At 37.4% G+C, this 24,109-nt stretch overlaps 2 protein-coding genes and 1 non-coding gene across 6 annotated transcripts in view; 2 read left to right on the forward strand and 1 right to left on the reverse strand.

Annotated features, from left to right (window-relative positions):
• The window catches only part of TPR (translocated promoter region, nuclear basket protein), a 65,521-nt gene extending 59,250 nt beyond the window's left edge, over positions 1 to 6,271 (forward strand). The window contains exons 48-52 of the mRNA XM_007989156.3: positions 1,233 to 1,328; positions 1,458 to 1,614; positions 2,479 to 2,597; positions 5,364 to 5,459; positions 6,071 to 6,271. Of these exons, the coding sequence (XP_007987347.1) occupies positions 1,233 to 1,328; positions 1,458 to 1,614; positions 2,479 to 2,597; positions 5,364 to 5,459; positions 6,071 to 6,126 (524 nt within the window). The 3' untranslated portion in view covers positions 6,127 to 6,271. The remainder of the gene's footprint in view (positions 1 to 1,232; positions 1,329 to 1,457; positions 1,615 to 2,478; positions 2,598 to 5,363; positions 5,460 to 6,070) is intronic.
• PRG4 (proteoglycan 4) lies at positions 6,227 to 23,000 on the reverse strand. 4 transcript variants are annotated; one of them, XM_007989148.3, is made up of 12 exons: positions 22,901 to 23,000; positions 19,630 to 19,752; positions 18,107 to 18,226; positions 15,564 to 15,713; positions 14,901 to 15,029; positions 10,929 to 13,514; positions 10,199 to 10,276; positions 8,926 to 9,062; positions 8,502 to 8,658; positions 7,740 to 7,937; positions 7,212 to 7,337; positions 6,227 to 6,416 (listed from the first exon to the last, which is right to left on the reverse strand). In XM_007989148.3, exons 1-12 carry the CDS (start codon positions 22,974 to 22,976, stop codon positions 6,319 to 6,321), a joined length of 3,978 nt encoding a protein of 1,325 aa, XP_007987339.3. In that variant the 5' UTR covers positions 22,977 to 23,000; the 3' UTR covers positions 6,227 to 6,318. The 4 variants fall into 4 exon arrangements, with proteins under 4 accessions (XP_007987339.3, XP_072867770.1, XP_072867771.1 ...); XM_073011669.1 differs by lacking the exon at positions 19,630 to 19,752; XM_073011670.1 differs by lacking the exon at positions 14,901 to 15,029.
• Positions 8,175 to 8,278, forward strand: LOC119619808 (U6 spliceosomal RNA). Its single transcript, XR_005236264.1, has one exon. It is a non-coding gene; the product is annotated as a U6 spliceosomal RNA (small nuclear RNA).
• Positions 23,001 to 24,109: the final 1,109 nt, after the last annotated feature.

Below are 24,109 nucleotides of genomic sequence, written 5' to 3' on the forward strand. Positions count from 1 at the left end.
TCCTGGTGTAATGTCATACATGTAGTTTAAGTATTCAGGAATATGTGTTGAACCAATAAATATGGGTACTACTAGCCATTTTAAAGTTGCTGGAAGGAATCCGGCATGTTTTCTGTTTACAGTTTGACGCTTGTAACATTCCTAATTAAATGTCTAAGGCTAGGTATATTTTTTGTATTAACATGACTTGGAAAAACAAAAAATAAAAGATCAAAATATGTGGAATAAAATGGTCCACCACATTAAGTAGTAGAATTAGTTTTCCACATGTGAATTATGCAATTTGTGGAATTGATTACCTTTTAATCCTCAGTTGGAATCCTTATTACCCTCTTTATTTCTGGGAAGCTGTCTGGCACTTGGTAAATGAACAGAGAATGCATACTACTGTTATAATAAGCTCAATCTTTAGCCCTCATAAAAGTCATATAATGTAACATCTGCTTGTTTAGGATATTAGTTCTAACACTAAAGGCCTCTTACATGAAATTGTAAGTTGACTTTATAAATTTAAAATGTTATTTGATTTTGTGACTGTATGTTAATACAATTTCCTAGACTTGGGCATCAGATCTAGGCTTAAATTGGAATGCCAACACTTACTAAACTTTGTAACCTTGGTAATTACTTTTGTTAATTACAAAGTAACATCCGTAGTTGTATACTCAATAAAATTAGCTTGTATGAAAGTCTTAACAGCATTTTAGCTAATTTTTTAAGGGCACTTTAGTGTTAGAAAGTTTAAAGGATGTCTTTAAATTGTATTTAAAATTTTGAGGCCAGGTGCAGTGGCTCACATTTGTAATCCCAGAACTTTGGGAGGCCAAGGCAGGAGGATCACTTGAGGTCAGGAGTTCAGGTACAGCCTTGACAACATAACAAGACTAACCCCTGTCTCTACAAAAATGAAAAATAATTAACTGGGCCTGTGTTGGTAGCCCTAGCTCCTTGGGAGGCTGAGGTGAGAGGATCACTTGAGCCCAGGAGTTTCAGGCTACAGTGAGCTATGGTGGTGTCACTGCACTCTAACTTGAGTGACAGAATGAGACCCTGTCTCTAAAATAAAATAAAAAATAACAGTTTGAGAGATGGATTTTTGCTTGATGGAATAATTAAATTGTGGTCTTTAGTAAAGTTGTGTATCTCCAATAATTAATATTTTTCTTTCAGATCCCTGGCTTGTTGACAATTTTATGTTTTTTTCAGTCAATAATATTCAGAATTGTCTTTAGGTTTAGGAATGTACGAAACACCCCTGTTCCTAGCTCATGAAGAAGAGTCAGGTGGCCGAAGTGTTCCCACTACTCCACTACAAGTAGCAGCCCCAGGTAGGGATCAAAGGCAGATAATAGGTTCTGTTTTATTGGTAAAATGAAAACCTATGAAATATATTCTGGCTAAGAATTTGATAAACCACAAAGTTTAAAAGTTCTTTTTCTTGTCTTTTCTTTTTAAAGTGACTGTATTTACTGAGAGCACCACCTCTGATGCTTCGGAACATGCCTCTCAATCTGTTCCAATGGTGACTACATCCACTGGCACTTTATCTACAACAAATGAAACAGCAACAGGTGATGATGGAGATGAAGTATTTGTGGAGGCAGAATCTGAAGGGTAAAAGTTTATTTTGTTGTTTTTGCTTGCTTTAGTCTCAGCAGACTTTTACATTTGTTTTCCTTTAGCCAAGAAACAATCAGCTAAGCCGTTTTCTTTTTCTTTTTTTTTTTTTTTTGAGACAGAGTCTCGCTCTGTCACCCAGGCTGGAGTGCCAGTGGCGTGATCTCGGCTCACTGCAGCCTTCACCTCCCAGGTTCAAGCAGTCCTCTGCCTCAGCCTCCCAAGTAGCTGGGATTACAGGCGCCCGACACCACACCTGGCTAATTTTTGTAGTCATTTTATACTGAAGTTTTCAAATGACTTAAACTGGAGCAGATTCATGTTATTCTTGTACTGTCTCCCTCATTTGTGTCTTGAATGGAAGAGAGAAAGATGAATGTAGCCACTGAGCTAGGAATTTTACATACCCAATTTTACATAGCCTATCTCATCTGGGCTAGAGCCCATGGTTTAGTTACTGGCATACTATTTAATAGTGTGACTATTGTGAACTTTTTAGTACTGTGCTTTCCTAAAATGTTGTTTTGAGATTTATCAAAATCTGGACCATATATTTCTTATGAGTGTCAAGAATGTGAACATCCTTGTCTCAAAAGGAAAAAGGAAACATAAGAAGAGGAAAATCATAAACTAAAATTGGAACATGTCATAGTGAGAAAAGGAGTGAGGAAAAAACAACTTGAGCTCTCTTCCCCCCGCTCCTTTGAAAAATATATATGGTTGGCAACTCAGTCTGTAATTTTTTGTTTAAGGGAGCTCTGGATTACTTAAGTGATAAAATTGATTTAAAAGAGTGGATATAATTTAGGATAGACTGTAGGATCAGTTTTGTATTTTTTAATTAATTTTTCTTTTCCTTAGTATTAGTTCAGAAGCAGGCCTAGAAATTGATAGCCAGCAGGAAGAAGAGCCGGTTCAAGCATCTGATGAGTCAGATCTCCCCTCCACTAGCCAGGATCCTCCTTCTAGCTCATCTGTAGGTGAGTCCCTGCCCTTGACCGCAATACAGCTTTTATACATCAAACTTGTTTGTGAAAACACTGCTTTATTAGTAACAAATTAATAATCATTTTTTCCTTTATTTTAAAATGCTTTATGTAAAAGAGAAATTTTATTATTAAAGGGAACTTGATTTATATTGAAATCATTATTCTAAGAATTCTGGCATCGATAATAAGAAATATGGACATGGTGGATCTATCCCAAAAGAATAGCTCACTCATGTTTCATCTAGACTAATGATTGTCAACATGTTTTGTAGAGCTCTTGGGTCTTTTAGAGGTGCTACAGGGGTTGTAGTGGATGGGTATACTGGGAGGGAGGCTAAGGAGTGCTAGGGCACTCCAGGCCTCTTGACTCTGAACCACAACAGCTCCATTTTTATTTGTTCTACATATTGGGGTTCTACATGAGATTTGATGTGGAGAGTTAAGGGGTAAGAGCTCTGTTGCTTAAAAAAATTGTTTGAAATTTACTGATGTAAACAGTTTCAGAGTTTGGCTTTTCAAATTTTTGAAGTTAATTTTGAAAAAAGGATATGTATTCCTGTAATAGAAGTTATTTTTTAGAATAACAGTTAGCATTTACTGAACACTTAACTGTGTATCATGCAGTATTCTGAGCCCTTTACTTATATTTACTTATTTGATTCTCACAACTCAATGTGGTAGATATTCATCCACATTTTATAGATGTGGAAGCTGAGGCACAGGAAGGGTGAATAATCTCCTCAAAGTCAAATAGCTAATAAGTAATGGACAAGCAACGATTACACTGAAGAAGTCTGGCTCCAGAGACTCCACTCTTAAACAATACAGTGTACTAGCTCATCTATCTCAAATTTTTAGACAGAGAATTACCTTTATTATTAAGGATATACAATACTTGGTCATTCAGTCTGATTATTTTAATTTTTAATTGCTTACAGTGGTAATTCTTAAACTCTGCTATGGAACCTTCAGATTTTAGGGCAGACCTGCTCAGTTATTTATTACTTTTTAAAATCACAGAACTTTGCTATCCCAAGATCTCTTCCCCTGCTTCTCAGCTGCTTTGATGTGACACATCAACCTATTGGCTAACATCCCTAATATCTACCGTTTCATATCTGGTAACTTTACATTTCTATACGTTATGCAATATGGATACTCATAACTAATCTTGCAATCAGGATTTAAAATAATGTAAGTAAAATACAGAACCATTTCATACACAGTAAAGCTCAAAAAATTTATAACTATCATATTCATGATTACTGAGGTTTTGTGCCCCCAGTTATATTTTGATGTCCCATAAAAATTGGCTTTCCTCAACACAATTGGCACTTGTTGTATCTTATCAGAGCTTGTATGAGAAAAAATGGTTGTTGTTCCCTTTAAAGTATAATATGAAATTACGATGTCTTTAAATTTATTTGATAATGTAAAACTGGACTTCCCCCATCTGAGTATTTGGTCAACAATACTCATGCTACATTGTCAACAAATATTTGACAATGCAGCAGGCAGTCTCATAGGAAGCATCATAGGAAGCATCACTAAGAGAAGGCGAGATTTAAGTGAAGGTCTGAAAGAAGAAAGGGATCAAAGCTGTGCAGTTACTTAATGAAGAGCATACTAGATCAAAGAAAATACTAATAGATGCCAAGTCCATAAGGCAGCAGTGTGTCTGCTTGTGTTCAGGGTCAACAAGGAGGCCACTGTGGCTGAAGCACAGTGAGTGAGAACAGAGACTAGCAGGAGATATGTTAGAGGCAGGAGAAGATAGAGTAGATCATTGTAATTGCCTTGGCTGTCATGGATACTGGAAGCTACTGGAGGGCTTCACACAGAATAATGACATGACATGATCTCATCAGTTTGGCTGCTGTGTACTGAAGAGATTGAAAATGAATAATGGACAGAAACAAGGAGAAACTTTGGAGGCTACTGCAGTAATTCAGGAAAAGATAGTGATGGCTTAGGTGAGATGGTAGAGAGGGTTGTGAGAAGTTGTCAGATTTGGGACATATATTTAAATTTGACCATTCAGGATTTGCTAATGATTGCATTTGGGGTGTCTGACAAAGAAGAATCAGATATAATTTGTGTTCTATTGTAGGCGGTTTGCTGAGGGACTTGATATTTTGTTTTCTGTTGTATTTCTTAGCACCTGGTACTATGTTTGATACATGGGTAGTCAACAAGTAAATACTTATTAATATAAGTGAATAAATGAAAAAAGTCAAGCACTTCTGGGTTTTGTTGTTGTTGTTGTTGTTTTTGAGACAGGGCCTCGGTCTGCCTGGTTTTTTGGGGTTTTTTTGAGGCAGGATCTCACCTGTCTCCCAGGCTGGAGTACAGTTAGCTTGATCATGGCTCACTGCAGCCTCAACCTCACCCGGGCTCAAGTGATCCTCTAGCCTCAGCCTCCTGAGTAACTGGGACTGTAGGCATGTTCCACCATGCCCAGCAAATTGTTTTATAATTTTGTAGAAACAGGGTCTCGCTGTGTTGCCCAGACTGGTCTCAAACTCCTGAGCTCGTGATCCTCCCACCTTAGCCTCCCAAAGTACTGCTTTTTTTGTTGTTCAACCATTTACCCTTTTTTAGTTTGCTAAATGTTCCTCATTGTTTGAAAAAAAGAATTGAAAACAAATGGACAAGTCTGCATCTTGTTTATTCATTCTTTTAGTAATTAGTTTGTATCATTATAAATGCTTTCTCATTTTTTCCCTTGCTTTTGTTTTATCTTAATGTTTTTTGTAGATACAAGTAGTAGTCAACCAAAGCCTTTCAGACGAGTAAGACTTCAGACAACATTGAGACAAGGTGTCCGTGGTCGTCAGTTTAACAGACAGAGAGGTGAATTTCTGACATAACTGGATTACATGATAGAACGTGGAATAGTAATAAATGGAACAAGTTTTCTAATCCTTAAGCCTCTAATTTATTTTTTTTAATGTTCCAAAGTTTTACTAAATAATCACATGTTGAACAGGTGATATTTACCAATCTGTAAACTTCATGTAGACAGATTTGTATACCTTAGGTATACAATAAATATATGCTTATATTTTATATTTATTGATTTCTTCCTTAAATCCAAATTAAGATTTGGAAAATATGAAGTGTTATGGTGTTATATTCATTTGTTGTATCTCTACATCTCTACCTATTGCCATATTGTTATTTTTTTTATACAATGGATAAAGCTTTGTGATTATGTTTTAGCTAGTAAAAGTGTAAAATTTTAATATTTCCATGTTTTCCAATATAACTTTTAGATTGTACTTATGTCACAAAAATATTAATATGCTTGTAATAATTTCCATTGAAGTTGTAGAATACCCAACAGTTTTATATCCATAATGCCTAGATATTTTTTATAATGAAGTAGAGTAAGTGAATACATGAGTTTTGAATTCTTAAAAGATATATTCAATTTGATTCTATTTTTTTTTTTTCTTTTACAGGTGTGAGCCATGCAATGGGAGGGAGAGGAGGAATAAATAGAGGAAATATTAATTAATTGGTCTGTAAACAATAACAACTGTGAATAAGATTTTCAAATCTGTTTTAGTGTAATGATTGTCAAGTTTAAAAACATTTTTATATATAAACTGGTATACTCATGTCAATATTCTTTATTAATAAAATGTTTTTCAGTGTCAAAATGTATTATTCTTTTCTTCATTAGTTGACTCCTCCTTTGCTCATCAGTCTAAGGACAGTTGTACCAGACTTTGGATAAGGTCTGCCCAGAACGAGTAGTAATTGCTCTTGCTGTTCTACTAGGCACATCAATGTTATAGTATTGATCTAAATGGAAGAGAAAACATTTTTTTAGTTAAAAGAAAACAATGCCCAAAATAAAAAATAACTTATATTGACTATTATGCTCAAAGACAATGTTTATCATTTTAATAGAGATGTTTTTACTAATTAATTTGAACTTTATAACAGAAAGAAAAACAATTGCCTAGACTTTCCAACCTTTCAGCTTTTTTGATGTTTCAGAAGATTGACATTTCACCATCTTTTTGTAAAATCGGATTCAACTCTCGTTTATGAAATAAGCATTAAAGAGTAACCAAGTTTGAAAAATAATTTATTTGGGTTTATTCTTTTTAAAAAATACATGCCAGTGTCATTCATATTATGGAATTACAGGCAAAATAACTTAGATTTCTGGGCATTTCAAAGAAAAGCATCCTGAGTAACACAATTTAATTGATAAAGTTAGTTTCTCAGGCACTTCTCTTCTGATCTTACAGACTGCAATGATGCAAATCAGTATAACCTTGTGCCAAACAAGGTATCTGTTAAATGCCACAAATGATAGAAGTAAAATATTATCGTCAGTAGCAATTTTACTCTAGTAATTGGATATTTTATCGTAATCTCATAAAGGTTAGAGCAGAATTGAATTGCAGTGCCATTCATTTTAATTGAAATTAAAGCAAAAGTCTTAACTCTTTTCCACAGCAATTAGAATTAAATATCGTAGTGTAACTTCTCACATTCAGTCATCATTGCAGCCAGCATTTTTACTTTATCTTCATTATTTTCACAAATGATATCACCTCCTTGGGAAACTATTAGTTAATAACTTACCTTTAGAAAAGGCATAGTAATCATAGCCATCAGGTTTTCTGATGTTGGGCAGTGATATAGCTGAGGTAACCACATTTGGAAGTCCTCTCCACAGTGTACTCACTTTAACTTCATTATGAAGGAAACCTGTAGATGACATGTTTAATAATAAAGATACCAGATTAAAAGGCAATGTACTATCTTGGGAAGGGCCAGACAGATCTGAGTTTTAATCTCAGTTTTTGCCCTCTGATGTAGAACTATTGAAGGTTATAGATTGGTATATAAAAATAGTTCTTGGTAAGAAGTACTTGATAAATAGTATTGGTTATAACTGACAAACCTGAACAAACTGCTTTCCTTACCCACAAGGAAAAAGAAAGTATTGGTCTTTGGTTATTCACTAAGGCAAGTGGATGAGTTTTTCATCAGTAAGCTTAAATTATTAGGGCTGTTTGATCAGTATCTATATTTCATAAGCCTTACTGTATAAGAAACTATCACATCTACTTATATTTAAGGATTTTTTTAACAGAATAAAAATGTTACCTTTGTCTTGATAAGCCAGTCTGACGGGTGAATAGTGAATTCTGATGGTGTGTGTTAGAGAAGGTCCTATAGCACGTTCAAAGCGACGTCTCCTAACCTGTGTCGTTTCTCCATACACTGGATAATTTAGAGCAGGCCTTCTTCCAGGGCACTTCTGTACAGGTTCCTGTTTATAAATATACTGCTGAATACTGCCACCTGTTATGTGTTAGAATATCACATGGAAAATGAAAATTGTAATCCCCTCAGAAAAGATGGAAAACAACTTTTACAATGTATAGGAAAAAATTTTGTTTCATTTTTCATATATGTCGATATTAATGGCTGTTAGTCAAGGGTATTGTAAAAATAATTATTAAACCCTGAAATACTTGTTGAATGAATAGATGCAGCCAATTACATGGTTATATATTTAATTTCAATTGAAAGTGACAAGTGCTCACGTTGGCAGCACATATACTAAAATTAGAATGATACAGAGATTAGCATGGCCCCTGTGCAAGGATGACATGCACATTTATGAAGCGAAAGTAAATGACATTCTATCAGTGACCTGAAAACTCAAATGAATTGTGATTTGCCTGTGAATAAATCTAAATAAAAATTGAGGACAATAAGAATACTACCCTCAATTTTGACTTTTGTCACTGAAAATATTTGATTCCAGCCATTAAAGATATCTTTTAACAGTAAACTCAATAATAAAATGCTGAGTGTAATTCTTTAAAAGTTTTGTAATCTTGTCAATTATGTAGCACATACCTCTCTTGAAAAAATACACAGATTCAGGCCGGTTCTTGTATTTAGCTATTGAAAGCGCTGCCACTATTTGTCCAGTGAGTCCTCCAAATCCTTTGATAATTGGTTTGGGATACCCTGCATCTTTTATATCATTGGTGAAACGCCAGTACTGAGAATCCTGATAATTTAAAAGAGAAAATTATGTTACCAGCTTTGGGAAAAAAGATTAGGAACTCATTTCTAGATTTAAGTATAGAGAGAACATGTTAACTTAGTTGAATGGTTGAATTTTGACCATTAATGTTATCAAACTTGCTTATGATTAAATTTTGATGATAGTTTAAAGTGCGGACACTTATATTGGAGGTTAAGGTGATATATGTTGTAATAAACAATGCATTTACAAATTATAATTAAATTTCTCTCACAAAGATAATTGTGTTACCTTAAAGAAGAAAGTTTTTCCTTCACAGTTGCACCTAGTAAAAACAGTATCAATGGGGGAAGGAATACCCCAGACTTCAGTAATTCTGCGAGCTGGAGATGGTGGACTGAATGGACTTAGCATCCAGAAATAATGACCTAAAATTTAAGGAAAGACATCAGCCTACAAGCTGAATGCTAAACCTATCACAAAAGAAACCAAAATGAAAAAAAAAAAAAAAAGTAGTTTTCTTATGCATTGTATGACTGGAAGGAAGTTTAGTCAGATCCAGAAGGTAGTGTTTGAACATTTCTGAGAGCAGGTATTTCCCAAGTCCGAAATTTAGCATAACCTTTGAGATATTTTAGTTTTCTAGTTTCTTTAGAAAGAGCTATTGGTTGGGCCCGGTGCAGTGGCTCACACCTGTAATCCAGCATTTTAGGAGGTCAAGGTGGGTAGATGGCTGGGCCTAGGAGTTTGAGACCAGTGTGGGCACCATGACAAAACCGTGTCTTCACAAAAAAAAATACAAGAATTAGCCAGGTATGGTGGCACACACCTGTAGTCCCAGCTACTCAGGTGGCTGAGACGGGAGGATCGCTTGGGCCCAGGAGATTGAGCCTGCATTGAGCCGTGATTGTGCCACTGTACTCCAGCCTGGGTGACAGAGGGAGACCCTGTCTCAAGAAAGCCTTTTGGCTTTGTGACTTACTATGTCTTTGGTTCTCAATTTCTTTATCTCTTAGAACTAAGGAATTATAATTTAATGACTAACATCTCTTTAGCCTCTACTATACAAAAAGGAATTATTTTCGGATTTAATCTAAATATGTGTTAAGACTGACTAGCAGAGAGTACAGCAGAGAATTAACATGAAATAACTTTTCTTCTGTTACCCTCCAACAGAGAGTGTAACACTTGAACACATCACAATTGAGATGTTATTTTCAAATAAAGCAGCGAATATGCATGCTGGTGTCATTTCACTTCGTATGAAATTAAAATTTTAACAACCGCCCAAAAAAAAAAAAAATTGAACTACCTTTTAAATCTTAACAGTAAGAAAAAAACCTCAGTAGTATCAGTTCAGGGTCTTGATTTTGTTTTGTTACTTGGTCTAATTTTCTTAATCCAATATTTCCATTATTACTCTTAGATTCTCCTGTGAGGTATGTTTATCAATCAGATTCCCCTCCAGAAAACAACCCAAACTAGCACTCTCCCATGACTTTGGTTCTCATAAATGCCAAAACAGAATGATGAGAAGAAAAATAAACGTATGTACATAGCTCACCTCGGAATGCAACTAATGTCCCATTGCGCAGAGTAGTCAGTCCATCTACTGGCCTACCATTGCATATATCGGTCTCATCTAAACAAATTAACAAAAACAAAACAAATATAGAACAAAATGAGAAAAGTATGTATGTTTTTTCAAGTCTTTCCACAGGGTTCTATTTCCTGTTTACCTTTTCTGAGATCTTGAAGAACAGAGTTTGACGTGTTTGCATAGTTATATACTTGATAATTCCATTTTGCTTAAAGATGTTACTCTTCAAAAGTATTACATGAAATAAATTATTATGAATTGGAATGGGCCAGGTTACCTAGATTTTCATGTAAACTAGACATTTATTGGATGTATGAACTCAATGTGAAATTGCATCTTTCAGTTCTGATTGCCCTCCCTTTGGATTAGTTTGGAAAATGATACTACACATTTTTGCTTTGCATTGTACTTTTAAGAATAGACTCCCAACTAAATTTTTTTGGCATTCGATGTACCATCTCTGCTGCTCACAGACACACACATGCTAAATTCCCAACCCTAAATTATTAATTTCCTAAAGAATGAATAAGCTTACTATACGCCTCTGCTTACCTACAGGGAAGCTGTAAAACTTCACAAGTTAATCAGGTCAGGTAATACATCTCAGTCGAGTGATACTAAACTAAGGCATTCTGGTTCATATAGATGTAAACTAACATTACCAGCTTTAAAAATGAAAACTGATTCTTAATACCGGAAAGCATGGGATTGATGATAATGCCTTGATTGGGTACTCTCAGTGAGTAATCCATGCCGGGAATAACTATAGGCGTGAACACATGGGGCCTGGGAAGCATGTGAGGTGTTTCTCCTTCAGCACCACCTGCATCTTCATTCTTTGGATTTACTTCAACTAGTTTGGAGTTTGGAGTTTGGTTAGGTCTGGTGGTGGTTTGGAGCATGGCTTCTGCTACTCTTGAGGTAGGGTTCAATTCTGGCATTGTTGATGTCATCTTGGGGGGAGTTGGTGTCGTCTTTGGTTTTCTCACTCTAGGTGTTGTTTTTGGCTTTTTGGTAGAAGTGGGCTTTTTGGTAGAAGTGGGCTTTTTGGTAGAAGTGGGCTTTTTGGGTGCTTTGGTTGGCTTTTGAGGTTTAGCAGTTGTCACTTTAGAATTAGTAACTCTATCTTTTGGTTTAGCTGTTTCTTCAGGTTTGTTCATGATCTCAGTTGTAGTAATTGTCTTTTTTGTTGTAGTAGTTACTTTGGGTGCAAGAGTAGTTGTTTTAAAAGTAGTAATTTTGAATGGTGTGGTATCTTGAGTAGTGGTAGATGTTACTTGTGTGGTTGTAGTTGTTATTTTGGATTCGGTAGTTTTTTCTGTTGTAGTTGCTGTCTCTTTTGTCATCTTAGGTGCAACAGTTGTAGTTTCAGGTGTAGTACGTATGTCTCTTTCTGTTATCTTGTCTTTAGCTATTGTAGTCATTTCAGATTTAGTCACTGCAGGAGTCTTAGTTGTAGGTACACTGGGTTTCTTGGGACTGTTTTCAAGAACCTTTGGTGTGGGTTCTGCAGAAAGCTCAGGAGTTGATTCATCAGAGCTTTTGTGGCTAGTGGGAGGCTCCATGGTGGTAGTTGGAGTAGAGGCCTCTGAAGTGGTTGCAGGAGGTGTCTCAGGAGTAGTTGGAGCAGGCTTCTTGGGGGTAGTCGGTGCAGGCTCCTTAGGGGTAGTTGGAGCGGGCTTGTCAGAGGTGGTGGGTGTGGGCTCCTTGGTGGTGGTGGGTATAAGCTCCTTGGGGGCAGGCTGCTTGGGAGTAGTGGGTGCAGGTTCATTGAGGGTAGTTGGAGCAGTCCCCTTAGGGGTAGTTGGAGCAGTCTCCTTGAGGGTAGTTGGAGCAGTCCCCTTAGGGGTAGTCGGAGCAGTCCCCTTAGGGGTAGTTGGAGCAGTCTCCTTGAGGGTCGTTGGAGCAGTCCCCTTAGGGGTAGTTGGAGCAGTCCCCTTAGGGGTAGTTGGAGCAGGCTCCTTAGGGGTAGTTGGAGCAGTTTTTGGAGCAGGCTCCTTAGGGGTGGTGGGAGCTGGTGCCTTGGGAGTGGTGGGAGCAGGTTCCTCAGGGGTGGTGGGAGCGAGTTCCGCAGGGGTGGTGAGTGCAGGCTCCTCAGGGGTGGTGGGTGTGAGCTCCTCAGGGGTGGTGGGTACGAGCTCCTCAGGGATGGTGGGTGTGAGCTCCTTGGGAGTGGTGGGTACAGGCTTCTTGGTGGTGGTGGGTGCAGGCTCCTTGGGAGTGGTGGGTGCAGGCTCCTTGGGAGTGGTGGGTGCAGGCTCCTTGGGAGTGGTGGGTGCAGGCTCCTTGGGGGGAGTTGGTGCAGCCTCCTTGGGAGTGGTGGGTGCAGGCTCCTTGGGGGGAGTTGGGGCAGGCTCCTTGGGAGTGGTGGGTGAAGGCTCCTTGGGGGTGGTGGGTGCAGGCTCCTTGGGAGTGGTGGGTGCAGGCTCCTTGGGGGGAGTTGGGGCAGGCTCCTTGGGAGTGGTGGGTGTGAGCTTCTTGGGAGTGGTGGGTGAAGGCTCCTTGGGGGTGGTGGGTGCAGGCTCCTTCGTGGTGGTGGGTGCAGGCTCCTTGGGAGTGGTGGGTGCAGGCTCCTTGGGGATGGTGGGTGCAGGCTCCTTAGTGGTGGTGGGTGAAGGCTCCTTGGGAGTGGTGGGTGCAGGCTTCTTGGTGGTGGTGGGTGAAGGCTCCTTGGGTGCAATTGGTGCAGGCTTCTTGGGAGTGGTGGGTGCAGGCTCCTTGGGGGTAGTTGGGGCAGGCTCCTTGGGAGTAGTGGGTCCAGACTTGGTGGTGGTGGGTGCAGGCTCTTTGGGAGTGGTAGATGCAGGCTCCTTGGGAGTGGTGGGTGTAGGCTCCTTGGGGGTGGTAAGAGCAGGGCCTTTGGTTGTAGTTTCAGCTTTGGGTGTAGGTTTAGCCGGCACTTTAGATGTAGGTGCTAAATCTTTAGCTGATGTTTTCTCTACACTTTGTGTCTCTTTAGCTGAAGTAGTCTCTTTTCCATCAGTTGAAGTCTGTTTATTTGTTGTAGTAGGTTCTTTAGTTTCAACTGTTGTCTCTTTATTCGTTGTCAAAGATGTCTGTTTAGATGTATCAGAATTAGGTGGAAGACTGGGTCTGGGATTTTTTGGTTTTGCTGTTGTGATCTTGGGAGATGTGGTGACTTTATTGTGTTGGGTGGTAGACGTGGCAGGAGTTGTGGTGACTTTGAAGTCACCATTGTCCAATCCACTTCCAGCTTCATCTACAACTGGTGGTTTGGGAGTAGGTTTCTTTTTAGTTCTGTTCTTCTTGTTATCTTTTCCTGGAGAAAAAACACATCTTGTTATTTTAGAATTTTTTTTCTTTAATAGTGAGATAAAGATCCCATTTTTATCATTGACTAGTTGTGTGTTTCCAAGCAAATTGCTAACCTCTACTATGTCCTTTAATTTGTTGTAAAATGGTAAATACTCAACCTATCTTACTGGGTTGTTTTAGGGAATGAATGAGATGAGGGATGAGAAAGCACAAATTAAACTCTATACAATTAATACATGTAAGTCAGTGGCAACTTTGAAATTAGCAACACAACAAATAACACTAATTCATCTGTTTATATTAATGTTCTTTACCCCCCACTTTTCTAGTCTTATTCTTCAGTGCCCAGTGTCCCTTCCTTCCTCCTGGAAACCTAGTACTACCATCTTGCTGCAACAATTATCTCAGAGGCCTCTACAGCTACCTCTGAGCAATCTGCCCCAGTCACCCGCACAGTCCCTGCTTGAGGCTTGTTCCCATACATAGGGCTATTAGCCACTCCTTTTCTTCTGCGCAGCTAAACTTGCAAGTCCCAGGGGACATAGGTAGGAGATTAGGGTGCCATGGCAGCAAAAAGAGAGTATTTATCAAGGCTTTCCCATAGCAGCTACCCCACAGGTGAACTACAAAGCCCAAGGGTGGCTTTGTGCATGATTTTCTGGGTGACTAAAAGATTAAATATCTGGCTGTTTATCTAGAGAGAATGCTTCAGAGGAAATCACAACCACTTAGAGTTCTTTAAAACTCCCTTATCCAAAAATTCAGTATTTCCTGGAGAAAGGGAATATATTTTAGAACCAGAACTTCAGGAAATAATAAACAGCAAAGGAAATCTCTTTTCAGGCAATAACAGCCTACTCTGTAGCACAGTCTCTACTAGAGAAAAATCAGCCAGATATATAAGTTACTAGGAAAATAAAGAGGATTTGTAAAATATGGATAACATTTTTTCCATAGAGGTTTGTAAGAATTTAATGAATTAATACTTGTAAAACACTTAGAACGATAGTATATAAATGTTTGTTAAAATAAAGCTGGGGAAGGGAAAATGAAGATGCAAGGAAGATGAAGGGGAAGAAGCAAAATGATATCAGGTAAATAAGAGTGACAACAGAATGCCATAAGTAATCATCTCTGGTGCCATCCTGTGGTTCCACAGTCACTGCTACAGCATCTTCTTATCCTTTGCTTTTAGAGTGGCTTCTGAGCTGCTTGGCACTAATTTCCTATAGGAAGTATTCATCTGATACTTTCTAAGATAATAGTTTTAAAGTTATATTCCCCCACCCCATATTGAGATGTCTTCATTCTACCAACACGCACTACTTTTAAATACAATCATTATTAATATGGCATTGATATAGTCTTTGATCTTTATCAATGCTCAAACCTTTGAGTTTCTTCTGTAATTCTCTATTAGCAGCTGAATTTTTGGAAGACTTGATTTTCCGAATTGTTGAAGAAGAAGAGGAAGAGGAGGAGGAGGAGGAGGACTCTTGATTTTCAGAAACAGAATGTTCTATAAATCAAATAGAAAGTTTGATCACACCAACTTGATTTAAAACTAAAAAGAACTGCCAGTCTAAATACAGCAAGAAGTGCTATTTACTAATCTACAAGTATCTGGATTTTGCTTTTATTAGTAATATGACCAACTGCCTTTCAACTGTCAGTTAAAAGCAAGGCACCTGGGCTTATCACAGATACTAGCAGTATTACTAGTATCTCTCAACTTTCCCATATCCTCCAAAACACAGAATCAAATTATTCTGCAAAGAAAATCATGGGATGGTTTTTGTTTTTTACAGTAAGATGTGTCCCTTCTGATTTGTTTTAACCCAGACTCATGCTGGGTTTGGTAAATACAGAAAGAACTGAGAGTTTATACTTTGTCTTAAACTTTACTTAAAAGCAAACTCTAAAACCTTCGAGTGTAATGAGCCTCATGATTCCTAAGATTACCCTGTTCTCTGAGAATGGGCTTAGATAAGCAGTCACCTACAAGTTATTTCTTCTAAGAAAGCTCCTTTGATTGTATCTGTCATCTTCCTACCTTCTGTTATTTCCTCTGATTCTACAACTTTCTTAGTCTTCTTCTTGTTTGGTGGTTTGGGTGAACGTTTGGTTGTTGATTTGATGGTTTGAGATGCTCCTGAAGGTGGAGGTGCTTTCTTTGCAGATGGTGGTGATGTGGGATTATGCACTGAGGCCAAGCAAGACAAGTCAGTTAACATCTTGTTTATGTTCATCAGCAGCTCTAACTGTGAAAAGCACGGATGCATCTAGCTTCAAGAGTAGATGCTGGTGACAGCCAGTGCAGGCAGGCTCCAGCCCAACACGAATGACTCCATTTAATTCTAAGGATGCATTGCTATAAAATATTAGTTTTCAGATTGTTGTAAGTTATGACAGGGAGCAAAGTCTCAGGAATCAGAAGACCTGAATTCCAGTCCTAGACCTACGAGCCTCTACCATTGTGACCTTAGGCAAATAATTCTCTTGAACTTCATCTTCCTGTCTACAAACTAAGATGTTTATTCAAGATGATTTCTAAAAGTCTTTGCCTTCAGAATTTTTTTTCTGTTTTTAGTGTTCATTTTTTGTTTTAATATTCATTTAAATTAAATGATACCAATTTGCCCTTTGTTTTTTTAATTACAAAAGTTCCACATGAATATTCTTGTGAAAAGTTCACACCTTCACATTATGCTTTTCCTCAAATGTGCTGCCCTTCCCAAAGATACAACTGTTAATGGTTTGGAGTGTATCTTTTTAACCTTTTAGTCCCCTTCCCTCTTCTGCTTCTCAGTCTAGAAGAGAAAACACGGAACTTTTTAATTTTCTTTTTAATCATTAGGAACAAGAGAGACTAATAAAGGATACAAAAACAGAGAGCACTGGGGACTCTCTGGGTACAGAAGAATTGTGATAAATCGTGCTGCTCCCAGCAGCATCGCCCCAGAAGCCTATTGCTATAGTCTCCATGAACTGGCCACTGCCCCTCTCATTTCTCCTGCCACCCAACAAAAATGTCAAGTATCTCAATTTGAGAAACAGGTCTGCCATGTACTAGCTCGTGCTCTTGGTCAGAACAGTTAACCTCTTGAACTCTGTTTTCTCTCTCCCATTCAGAGGCACTTGGATGGCTGGGATTCCTTCAATTCTTGAAATGTTGATTTTTAGATATATAGACACCTGTAAGTGGCATCTATACTGAAACAACTAGGTGTTGAATCTCAAGATAGTTGGGTTATTATACTTAAAAAATAAAGTATTGAGATTCTGAGTGGTTTTATTATTTTAAGTTGGGACCCTGACTATCTTATGAATTCTGTAAAGAAAGTTGGCCAGCATTGCCTTCATCTTTTTTTTCACTGAGTTCTACCTAAACTTTAAGTAAGCTGACCAAACATTTCTTATCATAAAGTATTATCTTTATCAAAATGTTCTCTCAATGTCTCATCACTTTCTAACCATCTTCCCTCCCTACACAAAATCCTCTGCCCAAAACAAATTCTTAGCTTTCTTGTCTCACAGCCAAAACAATTAGGGTAATGAGTAAATATGTGTCACTCATCATGGGACCTGCTAAAAGCTGCAGGAAGGGTGAGTTCTGAGTTTTTTATTACAGGGGTGTTGTCTTCATTATTTTTGGAATGTTTTCCCATGAAAACATTGAACGGCTAAGAAACATCTCTCAACTCTGCTGATTAACAGTTTTCCACTCTGTTTCTTCACTGTTCTAAACAAGCAGGAGGGAAGGCTTGTTTAAATAAAATGATAAGATTGATTATGCAAGCAAAGCTTGTCTTCACCTCCACAAATATTCTTTTTTTAACAAAGTAGAATTTAAGAACAACCATTTGGTAAAGGAAAGTAATCCAGTATTTAAGTATGTTTTTAAAATCTTTTTCTATAAAATCTGGAGCCTTTTGTTATATTCTAGAGTAGTCCTTCAAGACCTATAAATAGAGAAGATGATTTTAAGATGGGAATATCGCTTGTTATTGACTTTACCATGCACATGTATTGGAACAGAGACTGCTGAGGAGATTGCAGAAATGGGAAGGAACATGACAGTTAACAACGTGTTAGGTAGATTTGCCTGTAAATTTAATGGCTTAAACTAATTCATAAATTTACTTGTTTAGGGAAGCTGAAAGTGTTGCTTGTGTCTTTAAATATATACTCAAACACTGAGGCCAAAAGCACAGACAGCTCAAAGGATAGTTGACTTTGTGAAGTCAGCAAGGGTGAGACAAGAAATCATCAAGTGAATTGATTACTGTTGATTTAACCTGAAATTGAACCATATCTGAAGAAAAAAAAGGCATGTGCATTCAGCCTTATCCTCTGTCTTTCCCCTCTAGCAACATCTTGTGCTCCTGGAGCCTGGCTGAGCCTGGGGGTGCTGCTGTTGCAAGGTGCTTTTCTTCTTTAATTAATCTCCACAACACAAAATTGTTATGAAATAGCTTATATGTTAGTAGAATCAAGGCATGAGATGGACTGCATGTTAGACATTAGCAGTGATGCTAAGGTCGGTGCACAGATCTGCCTGTACTGAGAAGCATTGGTTGGTACTGTGATGCTTACCTTCTGCACAGAAACTCTCATAATCAGGACAGCACTTGTCATACTTCTTACATTGGGCGTCACAGTCACACTCCCTCCCTCTCTCGAAGGACTCAAAGCAGCGGCCTTTACAGGAAAGCTCTACCCAGAGCAAAACAAGAAGTTACAGATTATTAATTGTGAAGCCAGGCCCGTGTATTTGACAGCCATTTCCCACCTTAGACTCGACTAGGTTTCCAAAAGTTCATTTCTAAGTCTTTTATTTAAAATTTGAAGTACATCATCCAGGAAAAATTAGATGGTATCCCAGATGGAGACAGCCCAAGTGAAAAAAGAAATATGGTAACTGAGGGCCACTCTTCTTGCCGTTCAAGACTCCAAGAGACGTCCTGATGCTGCCCCAGTTATTTACATGTATGAACAATGAAAAATCGGGAAATGTCTAAATAGTGAGGTACACTTAATATGAAATCTCTTCATCCTTCTCCTCTTCACACACTGCTTTGTAATAGATTCACAGTAATTGAATGAACAGATCTCAGCAATATATTCCATATAAATATATGTGTGTGTGTGTATATATATATATATATATATATTCCTATAAATGGGCCACTTTTGAGGCTTAAAAATCATTTGTAATGCAGAGACCCTCATTATGACAAACTGAGAAACGTGTATAGTTGAAAGCTTTCAGCCTAATCTTATAGTGTGGACTATGTTAGGGAGGACTACTCATTTAAAACATGAAAATTTAAAAAGCCTTGGTTAGAGGTACCAGGACTTACCAAGGCCTATTTGAAATAATTACCCATCCAATACATAAATTGTACAATGTATTCCTCACCTTCACATTCAAATTCTAAAGCAAATAAACCTTTCAAATAATTTTAATTGTAATTTTCTTAAATTGAATAGGAAATGTTTCTGTGTTAATAACAAAATGGTCCAAAATATATTCAAGTGAAACACTACTCACAATTTAAAATTCAGACCTTCAAGTTTAACTGAAATTCATCATTAAACACTAGCACTTTATCTTTAAAGTGCCTTTTCCAGGTAATTTAGAAATGTCTTAACATCAAAAAGTCAAATAGTAGACAAGATTATTCCACGCTTATATATTCTTTTGATGAAACTATTGAAAGACCTCATCACTAGTTGAGGACATCTCTGATTGTAAATAATTACTCCTTACTATATACTTAATGACTACTGACTGACCGTATCTTCTCGATTTAAAATAAGACATTTTACTTGGAACTAGTCAATAACCTAGTGCAAGTGACAGATTTCCAGGCTTCCCTTACCCTCCCCAGTAATCACAAGCTTTGACACCATCCTTAGGTACAATGCGCTGCAACATTTATGCAAGTGAAGGAAAAGGCACTTAAGCAAAGGAAGTGATACAGTGGGAAAACAGCACTGCAAGCGGGTGCAAGGGGAGGCTCAGTCTCACAGACAGCACTGCACGAGGGTGCAAGGGGGGACTCACAGACTCACAGAGCTGCTTGACAGAGGAGACACTCGCTCTCAGGACTTACCCACAGTGCAGACTCTCTTGAAATCAGGGCAGCACTCCATGTAGTGTTGACAGTTATAATCACAGTTGCAGGTGGCATCTCTAGAATACCCTTCCCCACATCTCCCTGCACAGCTTGATAAATCTAAAATTATACAATACTGGCGTAAATATGGCCAAAGCACTTTATAGAAAGGGAGCAATCTAATGAGGGGGACGAAGCTGCTTGGTGAGAGAGAATTTTATTGACCGAGAAGGTGTTGGAATGATGTTAGCAATAGGCCCAGCTGATATTTGGCTGATGTCTTAGGTGATCTCAGTTGTGTCACTTTATTCTTCACTAGATTGAGATAAAAAATACACTTTTGAAAAGCAGGCAAAGTAATGGCTTTGCCTGAAGAGGGTGATATTCTTAAGGGAGAGGTGGCAGCTACAGCTACTACCAATGCTGTGGCTTTGATGATTAGCAGTTGACATTTATTGAGCTTCACTATGCCAGGTATTGAGTCATACATTATCTCTAATGCTTATGAAAATGTTTCCAGGATTTAATAGCCCTTTTTTAGAGATAAGAAAGCTGAAACACAGAAATTTTGACAACTCGCTCATTATCACACAGCTAGTTAATAGTTCCAGTATATCTGCATCATAGGTTAATTAATACCTTCCAATTATTTGTAGTGAACTCTTTTACTCTTATAATTGTCCTAATTTAGATAATACATTTTATGGTCACCTTAAGTAAACAATCCGTCCAGAACTTGAACTCTGATATATCTTATTTTAAGCCTGAGATTTTTCCACCCATCGCATCGCCTCCCATTCCTGATGATAAGCTTAAAGCAAGCTGGTTGCACCAGCACAAACTTTACTGAGCTTTTTCTTTCTTAATTGGTGGGGATAACTGTATTTTTAAAATGTCAGGGAAGCCAGATGCTTACAACCACTGCTAAAGTGAGAACACTTAAAATAACTGGGCATAACTATAAAGGTCATGAACAGAGATTCTCCAGGCAACAATTAAGCAAACAATAACAAAAGCATACTCATTCTCAAATATTTTTAAAAAGTCATTTGGGAAACACCACCTTAAAACCCTTCCTGAGAAATGACTGCAGGAATGTGACAATGGAATCCATCTCTGGAACAGAAATTGGCAGGTGCAATGTCCTAAATCCACAGAGGAATGTTGAAACACACTGAAAACAAATCTTAATAGAGTCCAGGAATGCCAAGGTCTGAATATGCAAATAAAACAGTAAATTATAGGACAACTTTCAGAACACTTTGCATACATGAATGCATAACACATACAAAAATGTATATATAGTGTATGTATATAAATACATATATTATATATAAAGAAAAAAAAGAATGAGATGAGGTTGAGAAAGCAAGAGAAGCAGACAAGACAGTATCAAGGGAATTTTTTTTTTTTTTATGGTTGGGAGATTTCCGAAATAAGAAATCAACGGTAATCCCGGCACTTTGGGAGGCAGAGGCGGGCGGATCACCTGAGGTCAGATGAGACCAGCCTGGCCAACATGGTGAAAACCCATCTTTACTAAAAATACAAAAATTAGCCAGGCATGGTGGCAGGGGCCTGTAATCCCAGCTACTCAGGAGGCTGAGATAGGAGAATCGCTTGAACCTGGTAGGCAGAGGTTGCAGTCAGCCAAGATCATGCCACTGCACTCTAGCCTGGGACAAAGCAAGACCCTGTTTCAAAGGAAAAAAAAAAAAAAAAAAGGAAATCATCCTTACAGGAAAAGTTTGTTTTCATAGACTAGGTGTCTGTCCTACTTTTATTCTTTTATTGCTATTAATTATAACCATTAATTTTATTTATTTATTTATTTATTTATTTATTTATTTTTGAGACAGTGTCTCACTCTGTTGCCCAGGCTGGAGTGCAGTGGAGCAAGCTCAGCTCACTGCAACCTCCACCTCCTGAATTCAAGAGATCCTCCTGCCTCAGCCTCCGAGTAGCCGGGATTACAGGCACACGCTACCACACCGGCTGATTTTTTGTATTTTGTATAGAGACAAGATTTTGCCATGCTGCCCAGGCTGCTCTTGAGCTCCTGACCTCAGGTGATCTGTCTGCCTAGGCCTCCCAAGGTGCTGGGATTACAGGTGTGAGCCACCGCACCCAGCCCCGTTAATTTTAATTTCATTTATTTAATGAAAATTAAAATTAAAGTAGCACTGTTTTAGTGAATAACCAATTGTATTACAGAGGAAAAGGCAGTTTAGAAAGTGCCCCCAGTGTTGTGAACCTTGTCATATTGTTATGAGAAAGCCGAAGGGTCTGGAGATACTGGAGTAGTCATCATTCTCATTGACTATTCATATTTGCTTTCATGTGTTTTCCCATCTTTTCTTATCTAAACAATTCTGCAACTTATGCCTATGCAGACAGTTACCACTCTTGTTCAGGTTTCATAAGAATCTTCGTATTTTACTGGAAATGTTTACTTTAGAAATGTAATTTCATCATAACTGTCATGAATCTTGATTTTTATTCTCTCAGCTTTTGCTTATCAAAGGGGAACAAAAGGAAAAGAAAAGAAAAATCCAAAGCTTGGCATTGTTACTCTTAATCCACCTAGATGGCATGATAGCATCTTCTACTAATGTGATTACACTGAGTGTACTTTAACATTCTCTAAAAAATGAATAACAAGAACTGTTCATCCAGGACCTATTTTAGAGGACTGTGAAAAGTTTAATGTTATAATACAAAATGACAGTCACGTCTGTATTTGTCCATACCTGGATGAATAGTTCCTGTAAGAAAAAGAGAACATTTTTAAGACTAATAAAATACCATTTGAAACACTGTAGTTTATTATAATATGATATCTATGCCTAAATGATGCCAAAATAAGTTATCAATAATTTATTTGATTTAAAAGACCAAATTGTTCAACATAAAGGCAAAAAATATGTTATCTAAATATTGTTCTTTTTAGTTATTTTTATGATACTATATAGCTCCAGCATAAATTTATGATGAACTGTCTGCACTTTTTAAACTTTTGGGAGAACATAGAAATGGCAAGTACCAAAATTATTATTTACACAAGCTCAAAACTCTCAAAAGGAGAAAAAGATGAGAATTCCAAAGCACTTATAAACAGGTTACATGTTGTATATTATTTTAAGGTTGTATGATATATTAAACTCAAGCAAATATAAATTTTTAGAAATATATTTCTGTTGTTATAAAAATCAAGACTGAATGATTAGCAATAGTTGTTAAATAAAAGTATGTTCGATGGTTAAGCTACCTTGAGATGAAACTTGCTGAATCACGAAAACAGACAGCAGCAACAACAGGTAAATGGGAAGTGTTTTCCACGCCATGGTTGTTTTCAGGTACCGTTGGTACCCTTGCTGAAAATAAAATAAAAGTATCAGAAAACTGCTCTTTCATCTCACCACTAACTTAGGCTTGCATTATACACGTTTCAGTTGTTTTAAAAATGTAACTTAATAATAAAACCATCCCATTCTTGAAACAAGACTTTAAATCAGCTTTAATTCTACAGAAAATATTTGACCATTAGACTTAACTTTATGCAGAACAAATCAAGTCACCCTCAGCCATGTTATTGACAGTTTTAATACTTAAGAAATCTCTAACATAGAACAGACTTATCTTAAAACTCTAGTCAAAGTATAGCATGTACTTAGCAGTGCAAGGTTAAAATTTCATCTTAAGGAAAATCATAACCTGTGTCATTGAAATGTAATTTAATAAGCATCATGGAGTTACTGTTCCAACTTTTCCTTAACTCTCAATATAAATTCAGAGACTTCCAACAGGTGTATTGCATAAATATAATCCTTTTCAAAAATTTCCAACTACTATCCTTATACATTTTTTTTCAAACACCTCTAATGAAAACACATTTAATTCCACGAAGCAAGTTAACTTTGACACTTACCCGTAAAGGATAGATGAGTTTATCCCATATCCTGGAAGTCTTATATATCAGTGCAAATATAGTGGGATGAACCAATTAGTCCAAAGGTTAGACAAAATCAACAGTGACAACCTATGAAATCAAACTTTCCTCATTTATTGGAAGAGGGCCCAGACGACTAGACTTAGGCAACATCTGGAAAACACTTCCATTAAGCAAAATGACTACTACAAAATAAATTTAGATTTATTGGCCAGAGCACATTTCTAATTTCTAAGTGAAGTGAACAAATTGTCCTGAGATGGTAAATAGCTCTGGCAGGCTTTGACTAGTATATTGAAGCAGCAACTTTAAAACATTCACATACTGGTATCACTTCTTTCTTTCTTCCATTTATCAGTTAAATCTAGCAAAGGTGGCTTTGACATTTACCTAGTGTTAGCTTGTGGTATACATTTTATATACTTATACCATTATATCAAATGTACATTTCTTGAGTAGTTTCATTTTCTCTGAGCACAGAAAACATGCTCTCAGTTACCTGCAGGTGGATTATTGACACTGGATTTT

This window comes from Chlorocebus sabaeus, chromosome 25 (assembly GCF_047675955.1).
Source record: "Chlorocebus sabaeus isolate Y175 chromosome 25, mChlSab1.0.hap1, whole genome shotgun sequence".
NCBI classification, from domain to species: Eukaryota; Metazoa; Chordata; class Mammalia; order Primates; family Cercopithecidae; genus Chlorocebus; species Chlorocebus sabaeus.